Source organism: Blennius ocellaris (assembly GCF_963422515.1).
Source record: "Blennius ocellaris genome assembly, chromosome: 10".
NCBI classification, from domain to species: Eukaryota; Metazoa; Chordata; class Actinopteri; order Blenniiformes; family Blenniidae; genus Blennius; species Blennius ocellaris.
In genome coordinates, this window is record NC_137659.1 from 1,193,633 (window position 1) to 1,221,045 (window position 27,413).

At 43.7% G+C, this 27,413-nt stretch overlaps 2 protein-coding genes across 3 annotated transcripts in view; one reads left to right on the forward strand and one right to left on the reverse strand.

The window, feature by feature from the left end:
• LOC308135371 (uncharacterized protein) overlaps positions 1-27,413 on the reverse strand; it is a 432,222-nt gene that overhangs the window by 337,417 nt on the left and 67,392 nt on the right. The gene's annotated exons all lie outside the window — the stretch shown is intronic.
• gpc5c (glypican 5c) overlaps positions 1-27,413 on the forward strand; it is a gene marked incomplete at its 3' end in the record, with an annotated part of 119,758 nt that overhangs the window by 37,172 nt on the left and 55,173 nt on the right. Inside the window, exons 4-6 of the mRNA XM_080502953.1 lie at positions 16,394-16,569; positions 18,529-18,585; positions 19,631-19,753. Coding sequence (XP_080359079.1) covers positions 16,394-16,569; positions 18,529-18,585; positions 19,631-19,753 — 356 coding nt within the window. The remainder of the gene's footprint in view (positions 1-16,393; positions 16,570-18,528; positions 18,586-19,630; positions 19,754-27,413) is intronic.

Sequence of the window (27,413 nt, forward strand, 5' to 3'; positions counted from 1 at the left end):
CTTCACGACTGCAGGACGTGTCGCGGGACGGCTGCATAGAGCTGCGTGTCGCGGGACGGCTGCGTGTCGCAGGAAAGCTGCATACGGTTGCGTGTTGCAGGAAAGCTGCATACGGCTGCGTGTCGCGGGACGGCTGCGTGTCGCAGGATGGCTGCATACAGCTGCGTGTCGCAGGATGGTTGCGTGTCGCAGGATAGTTGCGTGTCGCAGGATGGCTGCATACAGCTGCGTGTCGCAGGATGGTTGCGTGTCGCAGGACGGCTGCATACGGCTGCGTGTCGCAGGATGGTTGCGTGTCGCAGGATGGTTGCGTGTCGCAGGACGGCTGCATACGGCTGCGTGTCGCAGGACGGCTGCATACTGCTGCGTGTCGCAGGATGGTTGCGTGTCGCAGGACGGCTGCATACGGCTGCGTGTCGCAGGACGGCTGCATACGGCTGCGTGTCGCAGGATGGTTGCGTGTCGCAGGATGGTTGCGTGTCGCAGGACGGCTGCATACGGCTGCGTGTCGCAGGACGGCTGCATACGGCTGCGTGTCGCAGGACGGCTGCATACTGCTGCGTGTCGCAGGATGGTTGCGTGTCGCAGGACGGCTGCATACGGCTGCGTGTCGCAGGACGGCTGCATACGGCTGCGTGTCGCAGGACGGCTGCATACTGCTGCGTGTCGCAGGATGGTTGCGTGTCGCAGGACGGCTGCATACGGCTGCGTGTCGCAGGACGGCTGCATACGGCTGCGTGTCGCAGGATGGTTGCGTGTCGCAGGATGGTTGCGTGTCGCAGGATGGTTGCGTGTCGCAGGATAGTTGCGTGTCGCGGGATGGCTGCATACGGCTGCGTGTTGCGGGACGTCTGCCTGCTGCACTGTCGGCCAACCTCTCTGCGTCGGCCATCTTCCTGAGCGGCGTGCGCCTTTGGCAGCCGGTCCGACCCTCCAGCACGCCGCCTTGCTCAGCAGTCCATTAGCTAATGACGGAGGATTTTCTCCTCCGTCACCCTCACACACATTAACCCCCCCCCCCCCCCCGGTGCCTCGCTACGCTGGCTTGGTTCTCCTCCTCTCAGCGATGGGAAGCATCAGAAAATATTGCGACACTGCGCCTTCCTGAGAAAACTGGTAAAATAGACCCGTGACGAGAAATGTCTGTTTTTTTAGATTAGAACTGAAAATGACCAGGATCTCAACAAAATAAAAAAAAAGCCAATTTTAATGAAATTCTGGTTGCAAAATGGAGTGAAAAGTCCAGAAAAGTGTGTTACTGTGGGTCATTTTATAAACTCCACGTGGTATCGTGTCCGCGACTCCACAGATATGTTCATAAAATCAGTTTTCTTTGAATTTTTTTACTTTTTGCTTGGCAGTTTGGCCGCACTGGAGCCTGTAGGCCTTATGTTTGACACCGCTGACCTCTGGAGATTAGAATATCTATTTGCCACCAGGCTCCATTTATATAAAAAAAATAAAAGTAAAAATAGAACACAAAAGAGAAACACAACAAAAAGCCCACACTGAGTGAACGTGAGGAAAACCCACATGGAAAGAACCTATATAAACATATAGGTTTTAAATATATGTGACATATATAAAATTGTCCGGTTTCCTATATTATATGTGCATATATGCACATATATGTGTATACATATACAGGCACACAGGCACCTATATAGGTACATATATGTACCTATATGTTCTTGCATAATTGTTTTTTAGTTAGTTCTCAGTTATTGCCTTGATAATGTATGACAGTTGCCAAAGTGAGATATATATATATGTGTGTGTATGTATATATGTGTATGTATATATGTGTATGTATATATGTGTGTATGTATATATGTATATGTATATATGTGTCTATATATGTGTGTATATGTATGTGTGTGTATATGTGTATATGTATGTGTGTGTATATATGTGTGTATATGTGTGTGTGTATGTATGTGTGTATATGTATGTGTGTGTGTGTATATATGTGTATGTATATGTATGTATGTATATATATATATATATATATATGTGTGTGTGGAAATAAAGAAGCAGTACAGGAGACCTATATGGCCTGTATATTCACATATATGCATCTAAATTTTGCCTATATGTGGCATATATACACATGTATGCAGCATATATATTGTCATATATGAACATATATTGTCATATATGTGCATATAAACTGCTTATATGTTTCATATATGCTCATATATCCTCATATAGGTTCTTTCCATGTGGGAAGCGTCCACACTGAGAAAGAGCAGTACTGCAGTACCCGGCCATGAACACAAAGCAATTTTCCTGAGTGATACCCCCCCCCCCCCCCCCCTCCCCCCATCAAACCCCCCCTTCCCCCCCCCCTCCCCCCCGGTGACCCACAATCTGAATCAAGCAAGACGTATAATTGATGAAATGGTGTGGCGACGACACAATAGGGGGGGGAATCGTCCGTTTCACACTGTAGAAAAAGTATAGAAGGAAAAAACTAAAAGTACAATATTCAAGTTTCCACGTCAACATCCCGAAATAGAAACCCCCCCCCCCCACCCCCACCCGCCCCCCCAGATTGAAAACAAGAAGTGTCGGCAGCTGGTGTGAAGTTGACACTAATGCATCTGTGTTAGGATTCCAGTGGTAACCGCTGCTTTCAGGCCTCGCAGGCTTATTTTCCTTCCTCCCGTCTTTGTTTTGCGCCGTATTGCAGACGGGATGAACTCATCTCACCTCCCCCCCATCGCCCCGCCCCCCCCCCCCCCCCGGCTCGGATCCGCCGGACGCTCACGTTCACGTCGAGAGTCGTCGGAGCTCTTTGCTTTATTGGAGTCTTGAAGGACGTTTTCCCCCGTGATGAACGAGCGACTGCATCTCTTAATTAGCGCTGACGTCAGTGGGATTAGAGGGGCGGGGGGGGGGGTGGTGGTGGGGGGGGTGATTGATCACGACGGAGGTGGACGGAGGAGCAGAGCGCCAATGTAAATAAACGTGGACGTTCCAGTGGCTTATCAGACGAGCTCAGCCTCAGTCGGTTCAACGTCACGTCAGACGACGTTCAACAGACCTGGAACCCGACTTTGTTTAACGACGGGATCCAACTTCATTTCTGGGTTCAATGTCCCGGAAAAGCGTCTTCTGACCTCCGACCGAGTGCAGAGCACCCTATTGAAACTGTAGATTTATATATAGTTATTTTATCTATTTTATTTTATACTGTTTTTTTAATTTTACTTAATTTTATCATTTTTGTTTTATACTGTATTTTCTAAATTTTACTTTGATCATTTTTATTTCTTACTGTATTTTTAATTTAACTTTATTTTATCAGATTTATTTCTTACTGTATAAAATAAAAATGATTAAATAAAGTAAAATTATAAATGTATTTTCTAAATTTTACTTTTATCATTTGTATTTCTTACTGTATTTTTAATTTAACTTTATTTTATCATATTTATTTTGTACTGTATTTTTTCATTACTTCATTTGATCCTTTTTATACTGTATTTTTTCAATTTTACTTCATTTGATCATTTTTTATACTGTATTTTCTAAATTTTATTTTATTTTATCATTTTTATTTCATACTGTCAGTTTTAATTTTATTTTATTTGCTCATTTTTAACTTTATAATGTATTTTCTAAATTTTACTTTTATCATTTTTATCTCATACTGTCCGTTTTAATTTTACTTTATTTGATCATTTTTATTTTATAATGTACTTTCTAAATTTTACTTTATTTCATCATTTTTATTTGCGTTTTCTAAATTTTACTTTATCTTAACACTACATTTTTTACTGTATTTTTTTCAATTTAAACTACAATTTTAATAGAATTTTTCTATTTTATTTAATTAATTTTATTTAATTTTAAATTTAAACTCTATCTGCCTGTGTTTTTTTAATCACTAACTCGTCCGGCACTAAAAGCACATAAAAACTTTTACTTTTCCTCTCTGAAACGTTCATTTAACAGTTTTTACTCTCTCGTCTCTCTAGATATTCCTCCTCCTGTTCCTCCTCATGCAGAGCCGCTGGCCTGGAGGTTTATTAATCCCTTAATGATCACATTTCCCCCCCCCCAGGTGGTTTTTTTTGGGGGGGTTTGAACTGGCGAGCGTCCAGCGGCAGGCCGGCTCCCTTCACCTCCGCCGCACTGCAGATTCCACACAAAGGCCTTTTGTACACTTCTTTTTTTTTTTTTCTCCCTGCGTGACCAGAGACATCATAGATTCTCACCGGCTCGTGTGAATCTGTCAGTTTTGGTCTTTTCGGTGGCGGATTTAACCCCAAAAAACCCCGTTTTCAGCCGTTTCTAATTTTATTTTTAAGTTTTTCCTGAACTTAAGAAAGAAAGCCACACATGAAGCCGCTGCCAGATGAATAAAGAGCCGTTTTCTCAACTGAGGTTTTTAAACTCTTGTTGCTGTTTATTGCATCCCGAAGGACTTTATTTTATTTTATTTTCTTATTGTGGGTCTTTCAGAGCAGTGAAGGTTTTATTTGAGCCACTTTGCAGGATTGTGTTCCGTGAATCTTGAGATGTGGATGTTGGGGAGTCGTCGGTGGTTTTGGAGTCAAAAAGACGCTCCGATCCGTCCAGACGACCGAAACCGGTGTCAAAAAAATTCACCTCGAGTCAGGAGGAGTTTGTAAAAACACCCATAATGCAACAGTTTTATTTTTTTAGACTTCACGGTTTTTGCATTTTTGTTTAATGAAGATTTGAGATTGTAGTCACTTTCTGTCGTCGTCGTTTAGGTTTTGTGAAAAATACAGATATTTTCATCTCGTAAAATCTGCGACACGACAAAGAAAAACTATTAAAAAGCTTAAATTTAAGGGTTACTGTCAAAATAAAAGTACCAAGGAGAATAAGGACTGGGAGTCATGTGACTTGGGAAGCCGCCATGTTTGTTTGTCGCCCATTTACTCGCGCACGTGCAACTATTTACTACACACAGCAGCGCCCCCCCCCCACCATTTCCACAGAGAAAGCTTTTAAAAAAAACCCAGTAAAGATATTTGTCGAATCGTCCTGTAAGTGCGACCTAAACTGCACGTACCTTCTTGTCGCTCGTTACTTCAAGCGACTCGACGCACCACCTTGTGGTATAAACTCATATTGCAAGTTTAAACGGGCAGACGTGACTTTTTCCAACTTTGTGGCCGATTTAACACCGAAGTTTTATTAGAAATTCGATTTGTCACGACGCCGTTCTTGTCGTTGCTCTACTGAGCATGTGCAGAACAACGAGTTACCGTGGCGATAGGCGACGAGCGGTCGCAGCGTTCCTGGAGTCTCGGGCCACATCCACACCACGAAAAAAACCTTTTAGATTCCACTGTGTTTTTGCAGTTTTTGCTGAATGAAGTCACTTTATTTTGAGATTGTAGTCACTTTCTGTCGTCGTCGTTTGGTTTTGTGAAAAATACAGATATTTTCATCTCGTAAAATCTGCGACACGACAAAGAAAAACTATTAAAAATATTAGAGAAAATCTTAAATTTAAGGGTTATTATTGCGCAATTCAAGATGGAACCAGGCTCCATGAGGCCCCTGAACTAAAATCTGTGTGTGACTGAGGGAACAGACACAGAAACCTCCGTCACCATGACGGAGGCTTCAACACCAGGCTTCAGGCCGTGTAGTACACCTGCCAGGCCTTTAGGGGGCGCTGTGACTCAAACACACCAAAAACACAGAAGAAGACAGAGCACATAGAACTTTAGAAGTCGATTCCTGCTCTTAAAACTCTGTATGATTCCAGTTCTATAGTCTTTGCGGCGCGAGCCGGGGTTTTAGAATTTCCCCACTCTAGGACCCGTGTTCAAAAAAATCCGTTTTCACGTTTCTAAAACCGCCTCATGTGGACGACAGGCCGGAAACATCTGGTTCAGGAGAACCGGGGTGTCCTGGTGTGGACGGACCCTTTAAAAGTTCCATCTTAAGAGGCGTTTTAAGGGGTTTAGTAGAAATGTTTATAATCCGGAGCCTGTTGCGTCGGGGGGGGGGTCGACCCCCCCCGATGACTCATAGCGACCGTAAATAAAGGTTTGTTTAAAAAGTACATATTGTCTTTGCTGCGGTCAGTCAGGATCTGGTGACGGAGCAACGCAGAACCAAACGTCTGCTCGGCCCACCGCAACCATCAAAACCCGTTTGGACAGAATTTTTTTGGCGAATGGCTCGGCGGCGTCTCGCGGTATTGTTTCTGGAGCTAAACGGCGCCGCACAAACAAAACGCTGCGTTTGTGTTGCTTGAATTGAGGGAAGTGAAGCTTGGGGGTTGACTGACGGATCGTCCTACGATGCGGGGTGGGGGGTAGGGGTGGGGGGTGGTGGGAAGGTTCTCTTGGCTTTACTGGGTAATCCCTCGATAAATAAACTGGGAAGAAAGACGGCCGCTGCTATCGGTAAGCCGATACTCCCCCGAGAGGGAGGATGGCCGTGGGCCCGGCTCACACCGAGCAGATTCCCTCTCCGCCGCCTTCGCATTCCTGCTCCAGGATGAAATGTCCATGGAGCCTTGAAACCTTGAAAACGAACTCTGCGAGGGTAAAAAAATTAGGGACGCAAGCGAGACCCGTATGTACGGGTACTTGCCCTTTAGCTACTCGTCACTACTGAGGGTCGATACCAGAACGTTTGTCGGTACTGTGAAGTCCAATTCAAACTTCATGGGTGAAGACGAACCACCTCTGTGTCGACGCTACGTCACCTCCAACAGCCTCACGGGCGACTGGAGCATAGCGCGGTGCGCTAGTGTGCATCAGTCGTACTTTAATGATGTTTAGCATGTAGCATCGCTGGTGTGTGAGTCCTGAAACTCGGGTTGGTGATTGATGCTGATATCGGTGTTGGTATCGGGGTTTGATGCTGGTATCGCTACTGTTTTTGGGGTTTGATGCTTGTATCTGTGCTGGTATTGGGGTTTGATGCTTGTATCTGTGCTGGTATCGGGGTTTGATGCTGGTATCGCTACTGTTGTGGTTTGATGCTTGCATTGGTACTGTTATTGGGGTTTGATGCTGGTATCAGTGCTTGTGTTGGTGTTTGATGCCGATATCGGTACTGGTATTAGTGTTTGATGCTGGTTTTCGATACTGTTATTGGGGTTTGATGCTTTTATCAGTGCTGGTATCGGGGATTGATGCTGGTATCGCTACTGCTATTGGGGTTTGATGCTGGTATCAGTACTGGTATCTGTGTTTGATGCTAGTATCAGTGCTGGTATCGGTGTTTGATGCTTGTTTTGGCGCTGGTATTGGCATTTGATGCTGATATCAGTACTGGTATCGGTGTTTGATGCTTGTTTTGGCGCTGGTATTGGCATTTGATGCTGATATCAGTACTGGTATCTGTGTTTGATGCTGGTATCGGTGCATCCTTGGAATTTTTCATTTTTTCCCCCTCCAATTTGATTTGTTGTATTTTATGCTATATATATATATATATAAAAAAAAAAAAAAGATTAGTGGAACTGAATCGACCTAAATTGAATTCATCCCCTGGATGTGTGAAACCATAAATCCAGTTCTGGAGTGTGTGTGTGTGTGTGTGTGTGTGTGTGTGTGTGTGTGTGTGTGTGTGTGTGTGTGTGTGTGTGTGTGTGTGTGTGTGTGTGTGTGTGTGTGTGTGTGTGTGTGTGTGTGTGTGTGTGTGTGTGTGTCGTTTCCCCGGGCGGCTCACATTCACACACCTCGTATTTCCCCCCCAAAGTCGCCCTCTGTCCTCAGGCAATCACACCGGGAGCGCAAAGAAATAGCTGAAATTGTAGAGGTACAACAGGTGGTCACACACACACACACACACACACACACACACACACACACACACACACACACACACACACACACACACACGCTGAGCTCCAAACGGAATTTCCATTCTCACGCCATCATCAGGTCAGGAGATAATTGATTTACGTTTCAGCGCATGTCGCCCCTCACGCCGTCGTCTGATTGGCCCCCGGGATCCTGGGCTCCGGCCTATCAGAGCCTCGCGTCTCCATTCTCCCAGGAGGACGGCTTATTTCCCCCTAAAGTGACTTTCTGCGATCTGTTTACCTCGTCGTGTTTTCTTGGGCATCAGATTGATTCTTGTTTTCGCTCTTCTGTTAAACTCAGGATTTTTCCCCCCCCAACTTTTATTTATTTTATTTATCTTCCGAGGCCTCTTTAAGAAGTGTTTTTCACCCGTTTCGCTGAGGCTTGGCTGTAAAAAATAACAGAGAAATGCAAACAGAACTGTGACTGACCTCCACTCCGGCTCCATATTTTACACTTGTTTACATTTTTTTTTGCGGGGAAGAATAGCAAAGTGTCACACGAAGGCAGCTGAGGAACGGCGAAGGATTTAATACTTCACTGAAACTCTTTTTTTTTTTTTCTCATTCAAAGCAGGGACTTCAGTGCTCACCACAGCCTGTAGTACTATTACTTTAAGAAAAGACTAAAGTTCCTGCATCGAATCCCTCAGATTCGCCAGAGACGCTCGTTTAAACGCCATTAAGGCAAATTACCAAACGTTTAATTAGCCGAAGAATAAAAGCGTTGATGTCACAACAAGTTCACTCTGTTGGCGGCCGATTTGTTCGCCTCTGCCGGTCCTGTAACGTTTTGAAAACGTGTGTCCGTTTCCATAGCGACGGCAGGGGAAAAAAAGTGGAAAACGGTGTAGTTTTCATGTTCGGTCACTCGTGGGCGCTGTTCGTTTCTGTAGTGGGAGCACCAATGTTGTTACGGTGACTGTCAAAATAAAACCACCAAGTTGGATTGTTATTACAGTGATTGTCAAAATAAAACCACCAAGTTGGATTGTTATTATGGTGACTGTCAAAATAAAACTACCAAGTTAGATTGTTAATAGGTTATTACGGTGACTGTCAAAATAAAACCAAGTTGGATTGTTATTACGGTGATTGTCAAAATAAAACCACCAAGTTGGATTATTATTACGGTGACTGTCAAAACAAAACCACCAAGTTGGATTGTTATTACACTGACTGTCAAAATAAAACCACCAAGTTGGATTGTTACTACGGTCACTGTCAAAATAAAACCAAGTTGGATTGTTTTTACGGTGACTGTCAAAATAAAACCACCAAGTTGGATTGTTATTATGGTGACTGTCAAAATAAAACTACCAATTTGGATTGTTATTACGGTGACTGTCAAAATAAAACCACAAAGTTGGATTGTTATTACAGTGACTGTCAAAATAAAACCACCAAGTTGGATTGTTATTATGGTGACAAAATAAAAATACCAATTTGGATTGTTATGACAGTGACTGTCAAAATAAAAGCACTCTGTCTAGTAGAATATGGTGGGAGTCACGACACCACAGAGGAAACTTTGCTCTACTGAGCATGTGCAGAACTCCTAGTGGGCCTCAGTCTCTATTAAAAGTATTGCACACATGACCAGAGGGTGGACATATCGTAGTATATATATATACATTATGCTTTATTTTGGCGGTGCGAGGTTCACATGTGCTGAAGTCCAGAGCCACCCAGTCTCTCTCCACTCGTTCTCCTTCACCTTCGTTCTCTTTGTCGTCCTGGTGAATCGTCTCTCATCCTGACACTTGTTCTTACCGTGTGAATTAAAACCCCCTGCACCGTGTGCACCAATCCTCCCCGCACGCTGTCACACAAACCCGCCGCTCACGTCGCCGACCGAACATCGTTTTTTTTTTCTTCCAGAAAACACGACTCGACTAAGCTCAGCCTGAGGTTTTATTTCCCCGACATCAACCTCAACCTCAGGTCTGCCCTTGAAACGTGTCGTGGCCTCGGGAAGCATGGGAGCCTCTATATATCAGGACGGGTCCTCATAATGTCACTGCGCTGACAGATTTAGGTCCCCACAATGTTGGTAAAACACCACACACACACACACACACACACACACACTCATGGCTCTGTCGGTATGCCGTCATGCATTCCTCCAGCAGCCTAACCTTAACCATCAGTTTAACTTTAAAAATGAAAATGTGCAGAATGTGGTTGGATGTTCACAGTCTATCGGGCGCACACACACACACACACACACACACACACACACACACACACTCAGACCTCCCAGGTCCTGGACGGTCTGGACGTGACGTCATGTGGCTTTACGTTCTCACAAATGTGTGTTATGAATGTCAGGAATCCTTTTGGCTAAATAAAGCAACAGGCTTATGATTCACTCAGCGGGATCTCCCACACGAGTATTCGTACATTGTTTTTTGTTTTGTTTTGGTTTTTTTTATAAACATTGTATTTTTGTTGGGGTCAAATCAAGTTTAAATGGGAATTTTTCTTTTTAGAACTTTAAATTACCTTTATATTCGTGTGAATGGTAAAATCGAGACACTAATAGAATAAAAAAATTTATTTCGCAATTTTTGATACCTGAAGGTGAAACTATTTGTACGTGTAAAAGAAAGACAAAGTAAAAAAATCAATAAACACGGAGCCAATACATAACAAAACGACGCACATTGTTCAGAAAAGGCGTAGGAAGAAGTACAAAACTTTTTAAATTCCCACCACTTATTACCTATATTTTAGTTTGTACACTGATATCTTTATAATTACATAATACAGCTATATAAATGTATAACGTATATTCATTTTATGCATATATATATAAATATATACTATATATACACTTCTTAAATAAGAATACCATCTATACGCTCCATACATATCTATATGAATGTATACTATATATATACTTCAAAAATATCTATATGAATGTATACTATATATACACTTCATAAATATCTATATGAATGTATACCATATATACACTAAAATATCTATATAAATGTATACCATATATAAACTTCTTAAACATGTATATGAATGTATACCATATATACACTAAAATATCTATATAAATGTACACCATATATAAACTTCTTAAACATGTATATAAATGTATACCATATATACACTAAAATATCTATATAAATGTACACCATATATAAACTTCTTAAACATGTATATAAATGTATACCATATATAAACTTCTTAAACATGTATATAAATGTGTACCATATATAAACTTCCTAAATATCTATATGAATGTATACCATATATACATTTCATAAACATCTATATGAAAATATACCATATATGCTTAAATATATATGGATGTATACCATATATACACTTAAATATCTATATAAATGTATACCATATATACACTTCTTAAATAAGAATACCATCTATACGCTCCATACATATCTATATGAATGTGTACTATATATATACTTCAAAAATATCTATATGAATGTATACTATATATATATACTTCAAAAATATCTATATGAATGTATACTATATATATACACTTCATAAATATCTATACAAATGTATACCATATATACACTAAAATATCTATATAAATGTATACCATATATAAACTTCTTAAACATGTATATGAATGTATACCATATATACACTAAAATATCTATATAAATGTACACCATATATAAACTTCTTAAACATGTATATAAATGTATACCATATATAAACTTCTTAAACATGTATATAAATGTGTACCATATATAAACTTCCTAAATATCTATATGAATGTATACCATATATACATTTCATAAACATCTATATGAAAATATACCATATATACTTAAATATATATGGATGTATACCATATATACACTTAAATATCTATATAAATGTATACCATATATACACTTCTTAAATAAGAATACCATCTATACGCTCCATACATATCTATATGAATGTATACTATATATATACTTCAAAAATATTTATATGAATGTATACTATATATATATACTTCAAAAATATCTATATGAACGTATACTATATATATACACTTCATAAATATCTATACAAATGTATACCATATATACACTAAAATATCTATATAAATGTATACCATATATAAACTTCTTAAACATGTATATGAATGTATACCATATATACACTAAAATATCTATATAAATGTACACCATATATAAACTTCTTAAACATGTATATAAATGTATACCATATATAAACTTCTTAAATATCTATATAAATGTGTACCATATATAAACTTCCTAAATATCTATATAAATGTATACCATATATACATTTCATAAACATCTATATGAAAATATACCATATATACTTAAATATATATGGATGTATACCATATATACACTTAAATATCTATATAAATGTATACCATATATACACTTCTTAAATAAGAATACCATCTATACGCTCCATACATATCTATATGAATGTATACTATATATATACTTCAAAAATATCTATATGAATGTATACTATATATATATACACTTCATAAATATCTATACAAATGTATACCATATATACACTAAAATATCTATATAAATGTATACCATATATAAACTTCTTAAACATGTATATGAATGTATACCATATATACACTAAAATATCTATATAAATGTACACATATATAAACTTCTTAAACTTGTATATAAATGTATACCATATATAAACTTCTTAAACATGTATATGAATGTATACCATATATAAACTTCCTAAATATCTATATGAATGTATACCATATATACATTTCATAAACATCTATATGAAAATATACCATATATACTTAAATATATATGGATGTATACCATATATACACTTAAATATCTATATAAATGTATACCATATATACACTTCTTAAATATCTATAAATGTATACCATATATTAACTTCTTAAATATCTATATAAATGTATACCATATATTAACTTCTTAAATATCTATATGAATGTATACCATATATACACTTCTTAAATATCTATATAAATGTATACCATATATTAACTTCTTAAATATCTATATGAATGTATACCATATATACACTTCATAAATATCTATAAATGTATAATAATTACAACAATAGCAAAAAAAAATTATATATATATATAATAGTCAGGATGCATTATATGCAACAGTGAATGTCATTGCCGCAGCGTTTGGTGTTTGTGTCGACGGCGTTGACCAAACAGTTGCTACCTTCCATCTTTCCTCGCCGCCACGACGCTGCGCGCGGCCGGGCGGGGGGGGAGGGGGGGGGGCGGGGGGTGGGGGGGGTTGGCTTGCAGGCGAGGCTGCGGGTCGCTCCGCCACATGTTGGCGTGTTTTATGAGTCTGGGGGGAGTTAAGGTTTAATGCAGTAAAACAAGCGTCCGCGTGCCCAACGTCTGCCTGAAGACACGATTTAAGACCGCCGGGCGGCGGCGGGGGGGCGGAGGGGGATGAGGCGGGGGGAGGGGGGGGGGGGGGGGGGGGGGAGCCGCAGTGCAAAAAACTGCAGCTAAAGTAAAATAAAAAAACAAAAGGCAGTTGGTGAAGAAGCTCTCGTCTAATTTCTGCTCGATTATGGAAGAAAGATCATAATCATGATTTTCTTTGAATTTGGTACAGCATTTATTGGACATGTTTATATATAAATGTATATTGCATATATATATATATATATATATATATATATATATATATATAAAAACAGGTGACCGCCCGCGGAGGGCGAGAGGGGAATATATATGTATATGTATATATGTATATGTAACACACATATGTTATATATATGTAATATATGTGTTATATAAATGAACCCCAGAGGCTTTTATTTTGACATGAACACACGCAACCGGAACTTCATAACAGGATGACACTCCACACAACACATTTCTCACTCATGTTTGCACACCAACATCCAACAAACCAAACTATATATATATATATATATATATATAAACTGCAGGAATGAATCATTAGGGACGGAGCAGAAAAGGCTGATTTGCCCAGATTTGACCCACTAGATGCTCAAAAATTCACCAAATTTGTCACGCTCATCAAGACGGGCGAAAACGGTAAGGAAATGTAAAATTTACCCCACAAAGTGCCAAAATCTGCTCTCCAGCGCCACCTAGAAAAACTGCAACGTCGACCAAAAAAAACCCACTAAAACGGCGACCGCGGCGTGTCGGAACGTCGTAGGGAGATCAAAAAAATACTCAGTAGTTTGTCTCGTCAAGACCTACAAATCACGCTCCGATACCACCGGTCCTAAATCCAACAGGAAGTCTGCAATTTGCCTTTCAACATAAGATTTTCACCAAAAAAAGGCTAAGTAGCTCGTCACTTCCTGTCTGACAGTGGAGGCTGCACCGGAGATGCGCCACATGATTGTTTTTCCTCGATTATATGAATTTTGAGATCGTCTGGGGCCAAAATCTCGGTTCAGATTGGATTCATTGAGCCGTTCAGCCCTACTGGGACGTACGTGTTCAGTGAAACCCTCCGGTTCCGTGGCACCGAAGTGGAGGGATCGGCCCCGCCTCACCCCGGAGGTGGAAAAGTGTATTTTTAGAGCCGTTCTGTGACTTAACAGTTTTCAGCTGCTTCCAGACTCGTTGAAACTCTTTAATGACACATCGCTGCTTCCAGATGAAGTTTATGTGTTTGTTTGTGCCGGGAGGCTTCAGACGCGTCGCCCACCGGCTTCACAGCAGGAGAAATACTTTTTTTTTTTAATTCAAGATAGTTTTACTTTTATTGGTGCTTGGAGAGGCGGCTGGGTGCCGGAGACCGTCGGTGTGTTTTTCACTCATTGGACTTGTTAAATGCTCAATTAGAATGTTTGTTTTTTTTTGCTGTTACTTCAAAATTGACATTATCCTTTCAGCATCAGGCTGCAAGAACATGGAATTTAAATTGTCTGCATGTTTCTCCCTGCACATTTCCTCCAGATATTCTGGTTTCACCTACTAAACAAAGCCGTAAATAAGCGGATCGAAATCTCGTGCCACTTGCCCTTAAAAAAAGATTTGAAATAGAGAATTTCGACAAAAACATGTCGTCCAAAATGTATAAAAAAAACTAGAGCTACACTCGGTAGAGACCTTTGCCAACAACAACATTTGTTTGCGCGATCGAGTTGGCATTGCTAGCATGTTAGCAGTTAGCTCGTATCAATGCAAACGAGCCTGTTGGGGAGCGTGTCCATGGCAACGGCTGCCGACCTCCTTTGATCTCCACGAGGCGCTTCTGTCATCCGCTTCGTATGGGAAATGTTTTTTTTGGGGGGGGGGATTTATTCAGGAAAACGGTTCGCCGTTCCCAAAATGTAATGGATTGATCCTTGGATGATGACAAATCCTCCCTGAAGATTGGGCAAGTAGTTTTTTGCAAAACGTCGTAAAAATCCATACACGCAAACTAATAAATAGAAAAATAAATAAATAAATACCTGCAGACAAAATCACAATCATTCTCGGCCAATCTTTCGTTGGCGAAGGATTTAAGTTAATACAGATTATAGGCAATGAAAAGACATGCAATTAAATAGAAGTTATATGAAATATATAATGGAATTTACAGCTGAAATGTCCAATATTCAATGGCGCCGCCTCAGAATAATCTGTACTTGACGTGAACGAGACGATCCGGCAGTCGCGTCCTTAAATCGCCCTCAAAGCCTGAATGTGTGCGTTTCTTTGCCTTGTTGGCTGGGATCGTCTCCAGAAGACGGACGGGCGGATGGATTTTACCGGTCGGATCAGTCGTTGTTAAAGCGGACGACGAGAGGAAATCAATTCCGGAGGCGACGTCGTCCGTTTGTCCCGGTAAAACGTCTTCAACGTGATTTACTGTGACGCCGGAACGGCACTCAGTTCCAAGCATGACGGCGAGCGCGATCGCCGCCACTTAATACCGTTAAATCTTCCAATTTCTCAATCCAGACGGGAAGCGAGCGGCGCCGCCGCCTGATTGGCCCGCCGGAGCCGGTACACTCCGCGTCTCTCGGGCTAATTGAGAAGCACTTAATAACGCTGCCCGGAGGCTTTTAAGCCAACGAGATGTCATCGATTTCGCCTGTGGGTTTGAATCACCCCCCCCCCCCTCCCACCCCCCCCAACCCCCAACCCCACCCCCGCTTTAACAGCCCACAGGAGATGCTCACCTCCGTGAGGCAGTGGAAACCTTCTCCGTTAGCGGCAGTAAACTCGCTCATCGCTCCGTTTCCTCCCGAGGCTTTCACACCCACCCTTTTCCCACGTTGTCCCGCTCCATAACTTCCCCCCCCCTCACCTCTCGCCCCCCCCCCCACCTCTCGCTTCCCCGATCGCTCAAACACAAACGTGGGCATTCTTCTCCTGAGAGCGAGATGCCATCAATCTGACGGCGGTAGGGGGGGTAGGGGAGGTAATTTTTCCGATAATGAATCCGCTCATAAACGCTCCCTCTCATGTGGGTGTTTGGTTTGGAAGCCTTACCCCCCCCCCCTTCACCCCCCTTCCCCCTAACCCCCCCCACCAGAACATTTTATGAGCATTCTCAGCTTTTAACAGGTGTCTGTTTGCTCTCTCCTCTCTCACAGGTGGACAAAGTGTGTGGCCTCTCCACTAAGGCACCCACAGGCACGCCGCCCACGAGCGCCGGGGTCGCGACCTCCGCCCCGACCTCCGCCCCCCCGCCCCCCTCCTCCTCCGCCGCCGCCCCCTCCTCCCGGGCGCTGCCGGAGCAGTGGCTGGGGCAGCTGGCCCACTTGAGGAGGTAAAAAAAAAAAAAAAAAACCTCTGAGGGTTTTGAACGTCGATTTTTCTGGTGGCGTGCTGAATGAAAACGGGTAGAGACCGTCTTTGTAGGGAAAAGCTGTACACACACACACACACACACACACACACACACAGAGTGGAGGCAGCCGTGCCCTCCACCTGGCTCGGGCCCGTGCCCACAGCAGCTGGCAGGAAGGGCGAGCGCGGGGAAGATTAATCCTGACGGACCAACGATTTCCTGTTTATCCAGACGGCCATACCACCAACTCTGTTCACCAGCCGCTCCCGGCTTAAATAGCAACACACACACACACACACACACACACACACACACACAGACACACAGAGTTTTGCCAGACCATGAATCAGTGCAGTGAAGCCAGCCGAGCTGACGGGTTCTGGCGGGGCACCACCGCCGCCGCCGCCGCCGCCATCCAGCCCAGCGCCGTCCTGCTTGCCAGCGCTGACCGGAGCAGCGTGCTGAGCGCCGACCACTTCAAAGGCGCGGCGACGCCGAGGACGGCGAAGGGAGAAGCGGCGCGGCGCTTGAAAAATACGCAACTCGATCGGCGAGGGCAGAGGCGTCAACCGTGACGCTCAGATCCGCCCGAACCACCGAGAAAGGAAACATTGATTATTTTATTAAACTGGATTTTTTTAAATCATTAAAAACGTTAAGTTCCGAGCTGCGCGGCTATTAGAGAAGCTATTTTGCACATTTCACTGTATTTTACACCAGAAGGTTTCACTAAAATTGGCTTTATGCTGAAATTGAAGTAGTTTAGTTGATTGTAGTGTCTATTGGAGGAAGGATTTATAGTCTATGATTCAAGAAAATTTTCTTTTAAAAAATTTGTGCGAGGCTCCGTCCACACAAGCCAAAGCAATATAAATTTTTCCCCGCCGTTCTTAGAAAACCTTCCTATGAACTGGGCTCAACACGAGGCTTCAGGGCTTGTAGTACACATGCCAGGCCTTTAGGCGGCGCTGTGACTCGCCAAACACACCGAAAATGCAGAAGACAAGAGAACATAGACGTTTAGAAGCTCGCAGACTGTATAGAACTCTGAGTTCTGTAGGTCTATGCTCCATCAGTAGCTTCTGCAGCGCCACCTGGAGGGCGGAGGCCGTCATTGTTGTGGTTGTATGACGACAGATTACTTCAGTTATCCACAGATGATCGCCGTCCACACTTCAAAGCTGCGCCGGGGTTTTAGAATTTGTCCACTCTGGGACCCGCGTTTAAAAAAAACTTCAAAGCTGCACCGGGGTTTTAGAATTTGTCCACTCTGGGACCCGCGTTTAAAAAAAACGTAGTAAAAATTGTGCAAAACGCTGCTTTTACGTGAAACGGCGTTCTCGTGTGGACGACGTCTTGAGTTTCCTCTGGAGCCGGGGCTGTTTAAACACACGGCCTGCAGGAGGCGCCAAACCTGCAGGAAAATGGTAAAAAAAAATTCAAAGAAAACGTTTTTGTAGCTAATATATTTTTGTGAAGAATATTGACATTTTTCATCACGTTAAAACAAAGTTTTGAAGACCACCATGGCACCTTTTCACCGGTCCAGCCGAGATGAAACGTATTTGACGAGAAGTTTCACTGGAGAAAGAAATCAAGAAATTCATCTGTGGATATTTAACCCTTTCATGTGATGTTTTGTGTTTGCTGAGTTAATGTGTGTTACGAACCACGAAGTGTTTCACTGTTGATTTGGTTAAATGGTGATGTGATTCTGCATGTGCATGAATAATTACTCTCTTCCAGAGTCAATTGACTGTCTTCTCTCCCCCCCCTCCCTCCCTCCCTCCCCCTTCGTGTCATGTCTTCCTGTTGTTTCCTTTTTTTTTTTCTTTCTCTCAATCCCCGTTTCACCTTCCTGCATCCTCCCTGCTTGCACCAACCTCCCCCTCCTCCCCCTCCTCCCCCCCCCTGGACTCCACCTCCCAATACTCCCAGCTCATTCCCCCTGAAACCTTCCAAGAACAATAAACATAGTCTGAGAACGCTCTCTAGGTAAGCATGAACCCGGGGGACTCGTTTGTCTCAATCCCTTTCACAGTTTGTTCAGAGACGATAGCATCGCAGTGTTTAGTGACTCGGCTCAGGCGTCGTTCAGACGTTTCAGGTGAAAACTCATCGTTTTGGCATAGAAAAGAAATCGGAACAAAAGTGCTTCTCCCACCTCATCTAAACATAAAAATATGAATTTTAAGTATTAAGTTCATAAATGAAATCGAGGCAAAAAAATTTGATTTAGGGTTAGATCTTTATTTTATTTTATTTTAATTACGTTTTTATTTAATTTATTTAATTTTAATATTTAATCTTACATATTATATTTTTATATATTTTATTTTATATCATTTTATATATTTTATATTATATCATTTTGTATATCTTTCATTTCATTTTATTAAATTTTAAATTTTATTTGGTTAATTTTATTTTATATCTTATTTATATCATATTCTATAGCTTATTTCATTTAATCTTTTTTAATTAGTTTTTTAAATTTTATTTGGTTTATTTTATTTAGTTTTTTAATTTAATTAAATTTTTTCAAAATAATTTTTACTGTATTTTTTTTATTTTTAATTGTAGAACCTGCTGTTTTTGTACAGGAACTAATTTTCAATATTACCGTGTGACAAAATATATATGAGAAGCTGTACTTTTGTTGTGAAAAGTAAAAGCTTTTATTGCAGCAACGTTGAGAAAAACCATGTCTGTTTCTATGCAAACGGCAGAAACGTTGAAAGCGATGTAGTTTTCATGTTGGGACACTAGTGGGCACTGTTGGTTCTTTTCATAATGAAACCACACACACACACACACACACACATGCAGCAGAGAACAATACACTATAGAATATATAAATACCATCCTGTGTCTTGACTCCATACACCAGAATACACGTATTGTTTGTCGGTAGTATTTTATTCCACCAATCACATTTAAAATGTTTGATTCACACGATTCCTCGGCCGTCTGTGTTCTAACTTGCCGATTGGTCCAGAGCGACGTTCACTCAGAAACCCGGTTCACGGTTCTCTTCCAGGGAGTTCTTGACGTACCTGCAGCGCTACAAGTCTTTCTTCGCCGCCTTGCCGGAGATGTTGTGCGAAGGGGAGAACGTCGTGGACGACGCCACCTGCTGGAGCGGCGACGGCGTCGTGGAGAGGTGAGAGAAACGCTTACGTTCCGTTTTTTGTTTTTGTTCTCATGTTTTTGCCGCCGGGGACGAAGGATGTATATTGTGAGTTTCCTCTAGAACAGTGTTTTTCAACCTTTTTTTTGAGCCAAGGCACACTTTTGTCTTTGGAAAAATCTGGAGGTACACCACCACCACCACCCCAAAATGTTAAAATGTGAAACTCTGCAGCCTCTATTAACAATATAAAGTCATTCGCATCAAAGTTTTATCAACAGGAATCAAGTAAATCCAGAAACAAAGGACTTTTTTTAATAGTGCCTCCCTCAGTGTGAAACCTGGACCTGATGGATGAAGAGCTGAGATCCTGGTTTTCAAAAACTTCTCCATCACTGTCACTGACACAGTACTTTGATACAAGATGGTAGCAGGAGGTGGAGATGAACCACACTGACGTCTGTCACTTTACATTTCACCGGCAAAGTTCTGTGCTGCCATCTAGTGGTGGAGAGTATTTATACACGATTACTCTGCAACACACTGTGAGAGCAAAGGTTTTTTTAGAAAAAAATATGAAATTGGATAATTTCCCATGCCACACCTGATGAGATCTCGCGGAAACACCAGTGGTTGAAAAACACTGCTCTAGAGCTGGGATGTAATCAGAGTAAATACATTACAAGTTCCATGATCAATATTTTATAATACTTAAAAAAAATTTCTTTTAAATGGAAAATGCAGGAAGATATAGCGCAGAGCTTTGCTTGCGGAGCCGGGTTAGCGTCGCTGGCACGTTAGCCGTTAGCTCATATCGATGCTATCTGTGAAACGCTGGGCGGGGAGCGTCTCCATGGCAACAGCTGCTGATCTCCTATGATCTCCATGAGGTTCGTCTCTCATCCGCTTTGTATGGGAAACATTCTTTCGCAGTTTTTTGGGGGGGAGATTTATTTGGAAACGGTTGAACGTTAACGTCCCAAAATCTCATGGATTCATTCTTGGATGATGACAAATCGTCTCTGAAGATTTCATGCAATTCGGGTGAAGAGTTTTGGGTTTTTTTGCGAGTTAGTAAAATCCACATGTTCTTTACTGAGGCGAGGTTTCTGCTGTCGCTTTCCCAAAGTACTTGTACTTTATTACTGGCGTTAAGTACTTTTTCACTTTTCCACGCTTCCATACATTCCTAAAACTTGAATTATGTTTTGTACCGTTGTTTATCGATTAAGCGTGTGTGTGTGTGTGTGTGTGTGTGTGTGTGTGTGTGTGTGTGTGTGTGTGTGTGTGTGTGTGTGTGTGTGTGTGTGTGTGTGTGTGTGTGTGTGTGTGTGTGTGTGTGTGTGTGTGTGTGTGTGTGTGTGTGTGTGTGTGTGTGTGTGTGTGTGTGTGTGTGTGTGTGCGTGTGTGTGGGTGGTACATCCGCCTGTTGTTAATCACTGTGGAAATCAGGGAATCATTAAATCATCCCCACACTGAGTGAATGCAGGCAGAACAAATGGCTGCATGGCATTCCTCCTCTCCTCCTCCTCTCCTCCTCCTCCTCTCCTCTCCTCCTCCTCCTCCCATTGTGCTGCACTCATTCAGACAATCTCTCCATTCTGGTTTCCTTCCAGTATTTATGAGGTTTGATTCTGCTCCGATTTACAGGCGCGGCCTTGGAAGGCCTCGTCCTGCTTTTGGTTTTGGCCGCATTGTTTAGTGTGTGTGTGTGTGTGTGTGTGTGTGCGTGTGTGTGTGTGTGTGCGTGTGTGTGTGCGTGTGCGTGTGCGTCGGCCGTCAGCACGAGGTGAAGAAGAGACGAGATGCAGACGCTGAACCTCAGTAAATCGATTCCTCCTGCTGAGCCTTCAAGGCTTCTGACACTCAGTCCATAACCATGATAAGGTCTCTCTCTCTCTCTCTCTCTCTCTCCCCCCCCCCCCTCCCTCTCTCTCTCCCTCCCCCGTGGTGGCGTTGAACCGGCAACCTCGGCCCCTTTGGCACTGCCAGCTTTTGGCCCTCGCAGAGGAAAAACAAGTTTAGGGGATGATTGATCCATCAGTCATGACGTCTATGAGAACAGATTTGTGGGATTTTAGAATTAGAGTTTTATTATTGTTCTCAGTGAGCGGAGAGAAAGTTTCTCTTCTCTTCTCTTCTTCTCTTCTCTTCTCTTCCGTCACACTGACACTGATGTAGTTAGTCTTCCAGGCCACGGGAGGGCGCTGTTGCTTGTTTGTTTGTTTTTTTAAATTAAACCGCACAGACGTGTGAGCAGAGAACAACTTGGTACAAACGACCGATGAGGAATCGAATGCTGCCCGGGGGGAGGGGGGGGGTGGGGGGGGGAGGGGGGGGATCTCAACATGTAAAACTGAACTGGGGTACGGAACGCGAGTCAGACGACTCCGGGTCGGCCATGTTTGTTTACAACGGACACAGTGGATCAGGACGCCGTTGCCGTGTCAACAGTGCGTCGTCCTCCGGCGCCAATGGCAGCAGTGTGTTCTCAGGCGCTGCCCGGTGCGGGGGGGTGGGGGTCGGGGGGGGGGGGGGGGGGGGGGGGGGGGCTGAGACCCCGGTGCTCAGATCTGACTCTACTGGCGTGTTTTGTTTTTTTTTACTCCGAGAGGCGGAGAGAGAACGAAGCACGAAGGTCCGGTGCCGCTATGCCCCTCGTGCCTCAGTGGGGGAGGGGGGGGGGGGGGGGGGTTGGCAGCATAAAGACCCATTGTGGAGTCAGAGGACCGGGGCATTGCCCTGCTGTGGGGGACCCCCAAAGCCCGGGGGGGGGGGAACAAAGACCCTCCTATGAGGTTGCATGGGAAAGACTTGGACATGGCTGCCGTTACCGCCGCCGACCGGGAGCGCCGTGTGAAAACATGAACGGCGACGAGGAAGGAAGGAGACGAGGGGGAGGACAGGAGACGAGGAGGGAGAGGACGGGAGACGAGGGGGGAAGAGGGGGGAAGAGGATGGGAGACGAGGAGGGAGAGGATGGGAGACAAGGAGGGAGGACAGGAGGAGGGAGGACGGTAGACGAGGAGGGAGGACGGGAGAAGAGGGGGGAGGACGGGACACGGCGAGAGAGGATGGGAGACGAGGGGGAGGACGGGAGACGAGGGGGGAGGAAGGGAGACGAGGGGGGAGGACGGGAGACGAGGAGGGAGAGGACGGGAGACGAGGGGGGAGAGGATGGGAGACAAGGAGGGAGGACGGGACACGGTGAGAGAGGAGGGGAGACGAGGGGAGAGGACAGGAGATGAGGAGGGAGGACGGGAGACGAGGGGAGAGGACGGGAGACGAGGAGAGAGGACAGGAGGAGGGAGGACGGTAGACTAGGAGGGAGGACGGTAGACGAGGGGAGAGGACGGGAGACGAGGGGGAGGACGGGAGACGAGGAGGGAGGACGGGAGACGAGGAGGGAGGACGGGAGACGAGGGGGGGAGGACGGGAGATGGCGAATGAGGACGGTAGACGAGGGGAGAGGACGGGAGACAAGGGGGAGGACGGGAGACGAGGAGGGAGGACGGGAGACGAGGAGGGAGGACGGGAGACGAGGGGGGAGGACGGGAGATGGCGAATGAGGACGGGAGACGAGGGGAGAGGACGATGCTCAGGGGAGTTGGGAAAGATGCTGTTTGTGTTGAGCCACGTCTCCATGGCAACACACACACACACACACACACACACACACACACACACACACACACACACACACACACACACACAGCAGAGAACAATGGGCTCTAAACATCAACACTATTCTACTGGACAGGCGACCCAGTTGGATTGTCGTTACGGTGACTGTCAAAATAAAAGTACCAAAGTCCCAGAAGATAAACAGGGAGTTGTGACTCCGAGTGAAGAAACTTTGTTCTGATTGGCTCTACTGAGCATGTGCAGAAGAGCTCGTTATTACGTTGAGCACCCACTCACACACACACACGTATGTTCTGATACTTCAAAGTAAATCCGAGGTAGCCGAATCGCTAATACAATTAATAATAATAATAATAATCACGAATTTCCCGCACGTTTTTATGTTTATCTGCTCCAAACGGCACAGGATTATTTATATATATATATATATATATATATATATATATATATATATATATATATATATATATATAGTAATATTTTTCTTTTTCTTATCAGCTTCTGTTTCTGTTTTAACATATCCTTCATGTTTGTGTCAAGTGTTTTCAATGTGTTGTATTTTATTGTTTGTGGCCTCGTTAAAGAAACGTCTGTCACCGCCGGGGGCCCAAACAATAACGTTTATCTTATCTTATAGATAAATAAATATGTTCGGGTGGACGAGGAGGAGATGAAAGGGGAAAGGAGCACAAGATGAAAGGTCGGCTGTCACATTCAGGAGAATGTATGAAAGTGTCGGCGATCGTTTTTTGGAAAGAAAAAAAGAAAAAAATCTGTCATAAAAAGTCAGATATGGATCACATGTGGGTTAAAAAAAAAAAGAAAAGTGATTCGGGGCCAAATTGGCCTCGGAGACGACTTCATCACTTCATCACTTCATCCCCTCATCCGTCCATCCATCTGCTGCACGGCTTCATGAAGTGTGTGTGTGTGTGTGTGTGTGTGTGTGTGTGTGTGTGTGTGTGTGTGTGTGTGTGTGTGTGTGTGTGTGTGTGTGTGTGTGTGTGTGTGTGTGTGTGTGTGTGTGTGTGTGTGTGTGTGTGTGTGTGTGTGTGTGTGTGTGTGTGTGTGTGTGTGTGTGTGTGTGCGTGCGTGCGTGCGTGCGTGCGTGCGTGTTAGAGCCAAGAGCGTCTCGTCACACTTAAAGGATGATCCCAGATTGTTTTTTATTCTATTATGAGGCTCTGACACTCCGTGTTGTTTATCGTCTTGACATCTGGAACCGATTCTGTTAATGTGGTGAGAAACGGGGCAAAGCTGTCAGCGCCTCGCTCCCCCGGCCCGGATCGGCTCGGCTCGGCCTGGAAACAGCAAGTCAACCGGATGATAATGACAGAGTAGCGATGGGGATAATAAATTAATTACTGTACGCGGTAAAGAAAAGAAGCTCGGAGCCGCTGAAGGCTGCAGAAACATTCCTGGAGGCTTGTGTTGATGGAGGAGGAGGAGGAGGAGGAGGAGGAGGAGGTGTTGGTGGTGGTGGTGATGGTGGTGTTGTTGGTGTTGGTGTTGGTGTTGGTGTTGTTGGTGTTGGTGTTGTTGGTGTTGGTGTTGTTGTTGGTGATGTTGGTGTTGGTGTTGTTGGTGGTGGTGTTGGTGGTGTTGTTGGTGGTGTTGTTGTTGGTGTTGGTGGTGTTGGTGTTGGTGTTGGTGGTGTTTTTGTTGGTGGTGTTGTTGTTGGTGGTGGTGTTTTTGTTGGTGTTCTTGTTGGTGGTGGTCTTGTTGTTGGTGTTGGTGGTGTGGTTGGTGGCGTTGGTGGTGTTGTTGGTGTTGGTGTTGTTGCTGGCGTTGGTGGTATTGGTGTTGTTGTTGTTGGTGTTGTTGTTGTTGTTGGGGGTATTGTTGTTGTTGTTGGGGGTGTTGGTGATGTTGGTGGTGTTGGTGTTGTTGTTGTGAGGAGGAGGTGTTGGCGTTGTTGTTGTTTCAGGTCTCGTTCACATGACGACGACGCTCAGAAACATTAAATGTCGTTTTTTGTTTTTTTCTTCGATGTGGCTATTATTTCCTTATTATTGTTACTTTATTGATACTTTCTCAGTAATAATAGTACTTCATTGATCCTATTTCACTATTACTGTTGCTTTATTGCAAACATTTTGACTGTTACTTTATTGATACTTTTTCACTATTACGGTTACTTCATTGATACTTTCTCAGTAATAATGGTACGGCGGCAGTGTGGACAGGAAGCAGCATGCAAGGCAGCGAAACTCATCAAATGTTCAGAATGTAGTTTGTGTTTCCAAAGTGTGACGGGAGTTGAACACTGACGGAGTTTCAGCCGGAGCTCCGTCACCACCGGTCGTCTTTATGTTCATACCAGAATGTTCAGACCATTTCTGAACGATTCTTCAAGTTAAAAGCCCATTTTTCATTTTTGTGCTCGAGTACATTTCAGTTTTTTTGTTTGTTTTTTACTTTTAACTAAACTAGTAGTTTACCAGTAGTATCTCTACTTCTGTATTTTTTTTATTTTTTTTTTATTTCTGAATGTCCTTTTCCTCGTCGTCCTCTCTCATCCTCACCTCTGTCCCTTCATGTCTTTCCTCCGTCCTTCGCTCACTTCCTCTTTTCCAGTCGACTCGGTGACCCGTCTCTTTTTCCCACAACCCCCGGGGGCAGAGCGGGACCCCCGTCCTGACCTCCATCTCTCTCTCTCTCTCTCTCTCTCTCTCTCTCTCTCTCTCTCTCTCTCTCTCTCTCTCTCTCTCTCTCTGTCTCTCTCTCTCTCTCTCTGTCTGTCTCTGTCTGTCTCTGTCTCTGTCTGTCTGTCTCTCTGTCTCTCTCTGTCTCTCTCTGTCTCTCTCTCTGTCTCTGTCTCTGTCTCTGTCTGTCTGTCTGTCTGTCTGTCTGTCTGTCTGTCTGTCTGTCTGTCTCTCTCTCTCTCTCTCTCTCTCTCTCTCTCTCTCTCTCTGTCTCTGTCTCTGTCTCTGTCTGTCTGTCTGTCTCTCTCTCTGTGTCTGTCTCTGTCTGTCTCTGTCTGTCTGTCTCTGTCTCTGTGTCTGTCTCTCTCTCTGTCTCGCTATCTGTCGCTCTCTCCCTCTCTCTCTTCTCTCATTCTCTGTCTCTCATTTTTCTCTCTCTCTCATTCTGTCATTCTCTCATTCTCTGTCTCGTTCTCTCATTCTGTCTCTCTCACTTTTTTCTTTGTCTCTCTCATTCTCTGTCTCTGCCTCTCTCTCTCATTTTTTTCTGTCTCTCTCTCTCTCTCTCTCTCTCTCTCTCTGTCCCTCTCTCCCTCTCTCTGTCTCCCTCTCTCTCTCTCTTGTTCTCTCATTCTCTGTCTCTCATTCTCTCTCGCTCTCTCATTTTTTTCTGTCTCTCTCTCTCTCTCTCTCTCTCTCAGGGAGAACAACAGCGGCCATATTTCACTTCCTGAGTTATTTATTCTCTGCTCAGCATCGCCGGGGTTGTTCATTTCTTTTTCTTTTTCTTTTTTTTTTGATTCATGGAATTTCTCAAAAGAAAAAAAAAAAGCGTGAGACGAGTTAAAAGCCTCTTTGTGTCGATCGTTTGTAAGCAAACGAGACGATGTGATTATTTGCCAATATGAGACTGAACGTGTCTGAGTGACGAGTGTTTATGTTCTTCTAGTTTTATGGTGTGTGTGTGTGTGTGTGTGTGTGTGTGTGTGTGTGTGTGTGTGTGTGTGTGTGTGTGTGTGTGTGTGTGTGTGTGTGTGTGTGTGTGTGTGTGTGTGTGTGTGTGTGTGTGTGTGTGTGTGTGTGTGTGTGTGTGTGTGTGTGTGTGTGTGTGTGTGAAATTCTCTCATTATCATCAGTTTCTTGGAAAGTCCTCAGTTTTACAGCTTCTCCGTCTCGTGTGGGCGGAGCTAATGTAATTAAAGCGCCACAATAGAGACGCCGTGTTTCAGTGGCGCTCCGGCGAGATGGACGCGGTTGCACTCGCTGACCTCCGCGTCTGCCCATTGGCAAGGCATCAAGCACAAGAACCAAAGGATGAAGAGGAGGAGAGGAGAGGAAGTGTGAATGGGAAACAATGGCCAGGAGAGAGAGAGAGAGAGACTCACGGACAGACGAGGGGGGAA